This window comes from Hyalella azteca, unplaced genomic scaffold, assembly GCF_000764305.2.
Source record: "Hyalella azteca isolate HAZT.00-mixed unplaced genomic scaffold, Hazt_2.0.2 contig1188, whole genome shotgun sequence".
NCBI classification, from domain to species: domain Eukaryota; kingdom Metazoa; phylum Arthropoda; class Malacostraca; order Amphipoda; family Hyalellidae; genus Hyalella; species Hyalella azteca.
In genome coordinates this window covers 114-11,102 of record NW_025931515.1, presented here as the reverse complement: position 1 = coordinate 11,102, position 10,989 = coordinate 114, and the positions used below count along the sequence as shown (strand labels likewise).

General features: G+C 37.8%; 1 protein-coding gene across 1 annotated transcript in view; it reads right to left on the bottom strand.

Annotated features, from left to right (window-relative positions):
* LOC108679749 (homeobox protein DLX-2-like) overlaps window positions 1-10,709 on the bottom strand; it is a 22,694-nt gene extending 11,985 nt beyond the window's left edge. The window contains exons 1-2 of the mRNA XM_018168466.2: window positions 10,065-10,709; window positions 2,438-2,622 (exon numbers count right to left, since the gene is read on the bottom strand). Coding sequence (XP_018023955.1) covers window positions 2,438-2,622; window positions 10,065-10,278 — 399 coding nt within the window. The 5' untranslated portion in view covers window positions 10,279-10,709. The remainder of the gene's footprint in view (window positions 1-2,437; window positions 2,623-10,064) is intronic.
* Between the last annotated feature and the right edge of the window lie 280 nt (window positions 10,710-10,989).

Here is a 10,989-nt window from a genome sequence, read left to right as displayed (position 1 = left end):
CAGGGGCTCATGCCACTCAGCACGCAGGGGCTCATGCCACTCAGCACACAGGGGCTCATGCCACTCAGTACACAGGGGCTCATGCCACTCAGCACACAAGAGCTCATGCCACTCAGCACGCAGGGGCTCATGCCACTCAGCACGCAGGGGCTCATGCCCCTCAGTACGCAGGGCTCATGCCACTCAGCACACAAGGGCTCAAGCCACTCATGCCGTGGCTTGAAAATCAAGCGGCGGAAATAACGACGTCAAGCGGACCACCGACGCCGCTACCGTCGGTAACGATAAGGTGTGTTAACGATAACTGCTGACAGCGATATTATCCGTTTACAATAATGCTCGATAACAATAAAGTTCTTTAACGCTAACACCCGATAGCGATAAAGTTCTTTAACGATAACACCCGATAGTGATAAAGTTCTTTTTAACGCTAACACCCGATAACGATAAAGTTCCTTAACGATAACACCCGATAGTGATAAAGTTCTTTTTAACGCTAACACCCGATAACGATAAAGTTCTTTAACGATAACACCCGATAGCGATAAAGTTCTTTAACGATAACACCCGATAGCGTTAAAGGATAACACCCGATTGCGATAAGGTTTGTTAATGATAACCGGCGATAACAATAGAGATACTTCACGGTGGCAATCGGTAACGATGAGTTTCGCAATCGATTGCCATCAGTAACGATAAGGCTAGTCTACATTACGGCTCATTAACGATTAAGTTTGTCACTGATAAGTTTCGTTAAAAAATGTTAATCAGCTGCATATTAAAGTTTAAATCGTAAATAACGTCAGTCGAAATAATGGCAAATTCAACGTACACGATTTATAGTATGTCTAAATCAGAGGTTGTTTCAATTCAGCAGGCAAAGAAAATGCAAATACGAAAAAGACTTGCAATTAACCTGTATTACAAGTCAAAACTTGAATTACAATCACCGTCTTAGGCTCAAAGTGTTTAAAAATATTAAAGTATTAAAGTGTTTAAAAATATTCAGAGCTTTGAAGCATTATAAATAAGTCATCCGTTAGGAATGTTCATTAATGAGCGTTCAGAATTTCTAAGATGTGAACATTTCCTGCCTGCGATGCTATAGCGTTATTATGACCTTAGAATATGACGGCCGCAGAGTGCTGGTTTCCGTTCTGGGGGAGACCGGTTTCTGTGGGTGTAAATTGTACGGCGGAGGAACAGACGGGTTTCTGTGGGTGTAAATTGTACGGCGGAGGAACAGACGGGTTTCTGTGGGTGTAAATTGTACGCCGGAGGAACAGACGGGTTTCTGTGGGTGTAAATTGTACACGTAACTCACACGGTGACTGTAACTTATACGGTGGCAGAAACTTATACAGTGGCCGTAAATAATACAGTGGCAGTAACTTATGCGGTAACTGGAACTTATACGGTGGCCGTAACTAATACGGTGGCAAAAATTTATACGGTAGCTGGAACTTAATTATACAGTGGCCGTAACTAATACGGCAGCTGTAACTTATACGGTGGCCGTAACTAAAACGGTGGCAGAAACTAATACGACGGCAGTAACTTATACGGTGGTCGTAATGCAATTTACGCCGTATGAAAAACACAATAATACAAAAAATAAAGTAGTCATTTTATACAAATTCAGATAAAATTTTCAATTTTCATAATTTTCTATTATAATAAATAGAAAATAAATCAACGTCCGAAAAACACTTTAGTTTTGTACGCGATTTTTTGATGTTCTACAGTGCGTGGCACAAACTGTGATGACACCACAGGACAGGGCACATTGTGCTGTGTTGTGCCGCCGTTCAATGTTCCTCACGAGCACGTTTTTGTACACAAAAGTGTCTAAGTATCCCTAAAAGAACACCTTGCCAGGTAAAAGCCTTCCAGGATGCACGTTCAGGCGTGGAAAACGAACTTGAAATCCTAAAGCAAAATTCTGGAGCGTAAAATGCATGCAGAATAGGAGTACCTAGCACTACACACAGTGTTAATGGCTATACAGACTACACAGCATTAATGGTTACACAGCAATAATGACTATCCACACTATATAGCATATATGGCTATACAGACTACATAGAATTAATGGCTGTGCAGACTACACAACGATGAAGTCAATACAGACTATAGAGGCTAAGTGAATATTCTGAATAAACAGCCTCAGTGGCTAAAGTGGTTACCGGCTCTCACAGCCTACACATCCTATCATTCACCACAGCCTATCCAGCCTACCATTCACTACAGTCTACCCAGCCTAAAATTCACCACAGCCTACCCAGCCTACCCATCACCACAGCCTACCCAGCCTATCAATCACCACAGCCTACCCAGCCCACTATTCACCACAGCCTACCCAGCCCACTATTCACCACAGCCTACCCAGCCTACCATTCACCACAACCTACCCAGCCTGCAAATGAACACAGCTCACCTGAGTTTGAGTTAGACCGAGTTTAGCTGCGAGTTCAGCTCGCTCGGGCAAGGCAAGATACTGGGTGCGTTGGAACATCTTGTTGAGCTGTTGAAGTTGAAGACTTGAGTATATGGTGCGCGGCTTGCGTATCTTTTTGCCCTTAGCTGTGACGCGCACCTCTCCCCCCTCCGGCTTCTCCGTCACTGAAACGTAGGAGAAAACATCGTAGAATATATAAGCTGGAATATCAGGCGTGTTCAGAACAAATTAGAATACAAGTTAAATTGTATTAAATTATAAGTGAAATAGTATTTAATTACAAGTTAAATTGTTTTAAATGATAAGTGAAATAGTATTAATTAAGTTATACGTAAAATAGTAATAAATTACAGGCAAATTAGTATTAAATAACAGGTATAATAGTATTAAATTACAAGTAAAATAATAGGTACGAGTAAAATTGTATTAAATTACAAATACAATGCATCAAATTTCAAGTGAAATATTATTAAATTGCAAGTAAAATAGCATTAAATTAAGAGTAAAATAGTATTAAATTGCAAATTTAATAATAATAAATTACAAAAAAGATAGCATTACATTAAAAGCAAAATGGTATTTAATTACAAGTAAAATATTATTAAATAATAAGTAAAATATCATTAAATTAATAGTAAAATATTACTAAATTACAAATAAAATAGTATCAAATTACAAGTAAAAAATTACTAAGTTACAAGTAAAATATGATTAAATTGCAAGTAAAATAGTTTTAAATTGCAAAGTAAATTTTTGGACCAGAAAAAAAATCTGTAACACAAATCCAGCTAAAACATAAAATAATTCCAGTTTTAACTGGGAGTACAAAAACCAACTTGGGCTAATATTTAAACTTTGGTTTACAAACGCTCCATCAAAATCTGTATCAACAAATAATTCTACGAGATTTAATACTTTTTTGCCAACTCAAACAGCGACAAAGACACAGAATTCATCTATCATTCATGATGAGGCCATCGAGTGATTGTTTTATTAACTCAGATTTTGTGTTTTGCTAACACACGATCTTTATATACAAAAAACATCGCACAATTTAAAGTCCCGTTTCACTCGTTTCGGATTTCCACTTCACAGATGCTATAAAAAATCTCACAAAGTATAAAAAATTTTGCTAAAAGGATAGGTTTTAAAGCGTTTTTGAGAGACGAGTTTTTAAGACATTTTAAAAGGAGAAAGAGGGTGAAATATTATATAAATAAATGAATTTAAACGATATAATAAGGCAGATTCGTTTAGGATATTTTACACGGAAATTGGGTTCATAATAATTCCAATAACATTGGATTAGAGAGGGTTAATAATAATAATGGGTTTGAAATTTTCAATAAATAGCATAGGCTCAAAAGACTAAACGATAAAAATGGGTTTGAAAATTTTATGAAGATAGTGGGTTTAAAAGATTGTTAGAAGATAATAAGCTTAAAAGATTTTACAAATAAAAGAATTTTAATGACTTAATAAAGAAATTGGGATTGACAGATTCTATGAAGGAATATGTTTAAATAATTTTACAATGAAAATAGGCTAAATATTTATGAATAGAATTGCTTCTTAATATTTTATTAAGAGAACGCTTTTAAAATATTATAGTATGAATTACCTGCTGAAAATAATTTGTTCTATATCTTTCTATGAACAAAATGTGTCTGAACCTTTCGTAAAAAGAATATCTTTAAAATATTCCCTGAAAAGAATGTGTTTAAAACATTTTCTGAATTGAATGGGTTTGTATGGAGGAGCTTCTATTGTTCGTTCGCTGCGAGTTGAAGTCATTGGAGTGCCAGAGTTGTTATTGATCCTAGGGAGATAAATAGCGTTCACTCACGCGATGCATTGTATGGAGCTATCATGTACACCACGCGTCATGTAGACGCGTTCACCACATATCATGTAAATGCGTTCACCACATATCATGTAGACGCTTTCACCACATATCATGCAAACGCGTTCATCACATGTCATGTGGACGCGTTCACCACATATCATGTAGACGCGTTCACCATCTATCATGTAGACGAGTTCACCATGTTTCATGTAGACGCGTTCACCACCTATCATGTAGACGTGTTAACCAACTATCACGTAAACGCGTTCACCACTTATCATGTAGACGAGTTCACCATGTTTCATGTAGACGAGTTCACCATGTTTCATGTAGACGCGTTCATCACCTATCACGTAGACGCATTCACCATATATCATGTAGACGCGTTCATCATCTATCATGTAGACGCGTCCATCATCTATCATGTAGACGCGTTCATCATCTATCATGTAGACGCGTTCATCGTCTATCATGTAGACGCGTTATACGCATTACGCACTATCGGACGCATTACGCATTAATATGCGCATGACGCATAAACGAAAGCATCACAAACTAAAGTATGCAATAAACATTAACGTATGCATTAAGCATTAATGCACGCATTCCGCATTAACGTATGCATTACGCATTAAGGCATGCATTACGCATTAACGTATACATTACGCATTAACGTATACATTACGCATTAACGGATACATTACGCATTAAGGAATGCATTACGCATTAACGTATACATCACGCATTAAGGCATGCATTACGCATTAATGTATACATTACGCATTAAAATGCGCATTACGCATCAACATGCGCATTACGCATCAACATGCGCATTACGCATTAACATGTGCCTTAAGCATTTTCATGCTCATTAGGCATTACCATACGCATTAGGCAGTAACGAAGGCATTGCGCGTTAACGTATGCATTTCACCTAAATGAATGCAGTACGCAATAAATCACGCATTACGCATTAACGTATGCATTGCGCAGTAATGTACGCATGAAACATTAACGTATGCATTACGCTTCAACTTACGCATTATGCACTAACACATGCATTACACATTAACGTACGCATTACGCACTATCGGACGCATTACGCATTCATTGAGCGCTCAGCGGTAACGAGTGGAGGTGCATGGTTGCCGTGGCAGTGCGTATAATTGATACGCACACACCAGCTTACGCACGAACGCCTACACACGACACGACTGCAGCAGTGGGAAGTAGTCTCAGAACCAGCATTGCAGGAACCTACAAAGCCGGGTAATTTAGTTTAATGGCTTGCTAGATTACATAAATAAATAGAAATCTGTGCAATTTGAGAATGCTATGGTCTCGAACCCACAATTCTTTTTAAATTAAATAGGCGTAATTGACGAGGACCAATTCAAACTAACATTTAGTACTACGGAATTCTCATTCAAGTATTTTATCAATATTTAAAAGAGACAAACATCTTATTTCTGAATATAATGTTTAACTAACTAAAGTAGAAATTAAATTTTTTAATTTTACCTTCCTCTCCATTTTTCAATGCCACGGAATAAACCCATTCAAAATAAAATTTCCAGTAAATACCCCGACACGATACGTATCCTAGATACGCTCTCCAAAAGCCCCAACGTACAATATCCCGACACGATAAGTATCCTGGATACGCGCCCTAACAGCCCCTTATTTTACGGCGCTTGGCGCGCAACACAGCACATTCGAAAAATACTATATAGTGACCATACAACAAAATACCGAACGAATAGAAAAGAACGAATAAAGTAGTGAGCCTTCCCACTTGTCATCTGATGTCATAATAACGTCGATTAAGGATTGTTTCAACAAAATAAACCCTTATTCGACGATGTGCGTGTCATTTCAAGCACATATATCAAAATATCGCTAATCCGACACAAAAAATAGTGACAGCGTATGCAAAGTGTTGCGTGCAGGGTAGCGCATACAGAGTGTTGCGTGCAGGGAATCGTATGCAGAGTGTTGCGTGCACGGAAGCGTATTATACGCGACGCCGGCGACACGCTCGCGTGAAGCATAATCGATGTATGGCGTATGGCTTGCTGGCTCAGTGGTGTAGTGGTTCACTGGTGCAGGGTGCAGTGGTGCAGTGGTACAGTAACTCAGTGGCCAAGTGGTGCAGTGGGTGATGCAGTGGCAAAGGACAGGCATTTAATGTCCAGTGTTCTTGACGGTAATGCAGTAACTGAAGTGCAATGAACTGTCCATCTCAGTCCATCTGTAATGCAATTATTGACTGCAATGGAATAGACTGTACCGGAACAGACTGAAATGAAATGAAGTGTAATGCAATGGACGGTAATGCAATGGGCTGTAGTGCAATGAACTGTAGCGGAATGTCTACAAACGCAATCAATTAATCATGGAAATCAATGGAAACTGAAGGGTGGCGCGGTTTCAGGCATGCTGCAATCACATCAACTTAGAAATATTTTGTTGTGAATACTGGTATATAATAATATTTGTTTATGTTCGGATGCTTGATTTGTTTTAGATAGGAAATTCGAATTAAGGGATAGTTTAATATACGCGGAAGTTTTGAATTGAAAGGGAATAGGGGAAAATTTTGGAGGTGCTGATCGAGGAATGCCTGTGAATACTTTTTCTTTTTCCAAATATTATGGAATGTTATGAACCTTTGCCGAATATTTAGTAATACTATTATTATTAATTGAGGACACGTAGGATTATTTTAGAGATGCTTTGGACATGAAAGCTACAAGGAATGCTTGGGAAATATAAGATGTATCGTGTAAGTGACTACAGCGTTCACACAGGATTTTGAATCAATCCACAGTTACCCACGCGTTCACTCACTATCATGAGTAATAGTGCATGCGATGAAGATATGAATCGAATTCGTATATATTTGTAGATTCGTATGCTATAGCTACATAAACTACCTTCATAAATATTAATCAGGTTCGATTTCGAAGTGTCAATTTCCCGCTGTATGTCATTATGTCAACTAAAATTTCCGGCTGCTGGTGACATTAATCTCTGGATTTGACGAATGATTTCAATCATATAATTGAAGACAATCCAGACTTAATTTAAAGCACTAGAATATTTAATCAAAATTTCTTTCAAGCAAGTATATTGGCTCATTGTATATGTAGTATGGTATTGCGTATGATACAGCAATGAGACGCGAGAGCTTCATGCGAGTAAATACAACCTACATAAATCAGTGAGAGATTTCATTAATATTCTGAGTTCATTGGACGTGATCATTTACAACCCATGTAGCTGCTTTAAGATTATCATGAATTTTATTTCACAAATTCAAAACTTCAACGCTATAAAATTAATATGAATAAAAAAGCATATAGAGTAACCAAATCTAATTCTGTATCAACTATTGAAATCAAGCTTACAATAACTAAATATTATTCTAAATTTATGAACGCTATGTTGAAGTCAAGAAATGTTGTCCTGGATATTGGATTTTCATTTGATTCTTCTGGGAAAATAATGATAACGATTGAGGATTTTTTCAGAAAATACAAACATGGAAAATTACCTCCACGGCTGTGAGTAATATCCAAAATACGATTTTAAGAAAGCAAAGACTTGGTTAATACTGCGCATTTTTAACATGGTAACATAAAAATACTCAAAATGTAGACTTCTCGATATAATTTTCAGTCAACATCGGAAAATTACTGAAAATGTACTGTTTGATATTTATCTGTTACAATTCTAATGGCAATGCCTAATTAATTATCATAATTGGTTGCCAGCTGTATTTTTCGTTTGATGGTAAATATGATCTAAAATCCTAAATTACTTCCAGTAATAAAAAATTCTAAACAGTGAAAATAATTTAACCTCAATAGTAACAATACTTTAACCCAAATATTGAAAAAACAACCTAAACATTTAAAATATTGAATCCCCAAAAACTAGAATATATGAAGCTAAATAACTTTATTCATTGAATCAATGTGTAAATAAAATTTAAATTGCATTGAATTATTTTATTTTTGAGAACCCTTTTAGTTTGCAAAGACGCTATTAATTACTCCACCCGGTAATTTTGGAATCCAATTATCGCTTTTCCGTAAATCCTAATCTTATTAAAATTAATAAATTTTAAATATTATAATGTATTAAAGACGTAAAACCCACATTTAACGGGGAAGATAGGACTCCCATTTTACTATCGCTTCAAAATATGGAAAAAACAATATTACGCGTTATAAATTAAATTCATTTTACCAATTCAAAAATTAAATTAAACTATTTGATGCTCTCCTATTTCGTCACGATGAATAAATTCTTAGATGCAGGTAATATCCGGACTCGATAAGTATCCTGGATACGCGCCCCAACAGCACAATATCCCGACACGATAAGTATCCTGGATACGCGCCCCAACTGCCCCTATATGCAATATCCCGACACGATAAGTATCCTGGATACGCGCACCAGTAGCGCCTAAAAGCTGCGGCTCCAGGCGCACAACACTTGAACTTTAACAAATACCAACTGACATTGTTGATGCATAGGATAACATTTTTCAAAAGTTGAGGTGTTGTGAACCTGGTATTACAAAATATATAGGGGCTGTCGGGGCGCGTATCCAGGATAATTATCGTGCCAAGATTTTGCCTGTTTTATTTCACTTGCAAAGAATTCTGGGTATTGAAAAACGGAATGTCGATTTGCAAGTAATAGGTGATGATTACTTTGACGAGATTATATTTCAGGTTAAAATGTTCAAGGTTTTTTTTCGAATTTTTAAACATGACTAGAACGACAGTCTTGGGCTTCAGGTGTGTGAGGTCGCTTATTTATTTAATTTCGGTATTTTAAGTTTCAAAATTATTAACTATCTCACAAATGACAAGATTCGGAATAACGGTATTCAGGATAACGGGAATGTCGAATTGCAAGGAATGAATATCCCGAGTAACGCCGGGTTAGACTGCCAATTAATTGTAAATATTATCATAATCTAAAATAATCGATGTTTACGTATTATTTTACTCTGATTTAAAGATAAGTCATGAAGTATTGGAAAATTTCTAATTATTGAATACTCAATCACACCCATATATGAGGGATATAATCCATGCTATATTTTCAAGTTATTCTGGTACACCAAAATCATTGATCACTTATGAAACATCGCATACAATTGCGCAACTGAAAACTAACAATCCGGTTAATTATTTAAATTAACAAACAAACCACCTGACTTTTCATCGGAGAATATCCAATCAAGATAACAAACTTGGCAATAGCCATCTGGTCGAGAGCGACAGATAATTATACTGTCGCTAAACACCGACCATAACTGGGAGACAGGAAGCGGCCTGTGACCATCTGACCAGGGCCAAAAAGATAGCCAACTAGTTACTGGCCTCTGACCATCTGGCCAGAACCAGGACGATAGCCAACTGACCACTGACCATCCGACCAACAATGATGCATCACCATCTATTTCATCACAACGCAAGGGTTACACAATCAACAAATCACTATTAGACGAGCGTCACTAACAACGCAACAAGGTAGCAATTATAACAAGCTCTCACCATAAATTAAGTACGACATAAGCATTCATTCACCATCAGTAAGGTATAACACAAGCATTCATTCACCATCAGTAAGGTATAACACAAGCATTCATTCACCATCAGTAAGGTATAACACAAGTATTCGCTCACCATAAGTGAGGGATAAGACATGTTCATCATAAGCCATGCATAAGACACTCACCATCAGACGCAGGACTGGATGCGTGTGGATATCCCGCTAAGGAGTAGCCGTAGCCATTCTGCGCGTACATGGCTGCAGGGAAGCCATATCCCATGTTGTTATATCCAGCCATGGTTTGTTGGTATTGCTGGAACTGAGAGTATGAAGCCAGGTGTGGTGGTGGCTGCTGCACGTCACCTAATCCATTCTTCGATAACAAATCCTGATCCAACATTTTGACTTAAACTTGATTTCAATACCACTTTTTGATATCAAAAATATTTTAATAAAAAGCTACAGGTGCAAATTACGCTTCGGGTGTCACTGATTAAATATTTAAAAAGATAAATATTTACCCAACATTTTTCCTAAGTTCACAGATCCTCGCAACTTTCACTGTTCCGAACTCAAGCTTCAAAGTTTGGCATGAAAGTTAGCGGCGAGCGCCGTGCTTGCAACGCTCGGCGAGCCTCCACCTGCTAGCCGTTATCAACTTCCAATTAGACTGCCTCTTAGAATCTTGATGATGGAGCCATAGCGAAAAAACAGCACCTATTGAGATAAATGAGTCCCCTGACAATAACCTGATCACTGCTTTATCACTGGCGACAATTATGTCAATTATCCGCGAGAACGGTGGTTCCTAGGCGCTATCTTCTGCTACACTGGAACTTCTCGGCCACTCGGCCTGGGTAAGCCGGCCTCCTGGAATCCAGAAAGCCTTTATCCACCAATCAGGGAACATATGAAACATCCAGGACAGCTCCCTCTGGCCCAGGGTTCCAGGAGAACCCAGCACGATTGGTCACAAAGCTTCAGCCCGCCCCGCGTCTGGCCCAGTCTCCAGCGGCCGCTGAATGCCAGCGTTCGTTGCATGAACTTCACAAGACGGCCGCTCAATCTTCGTATATTTCTACTGCTGCTGCTCCCTACACTCGCTTTTTTA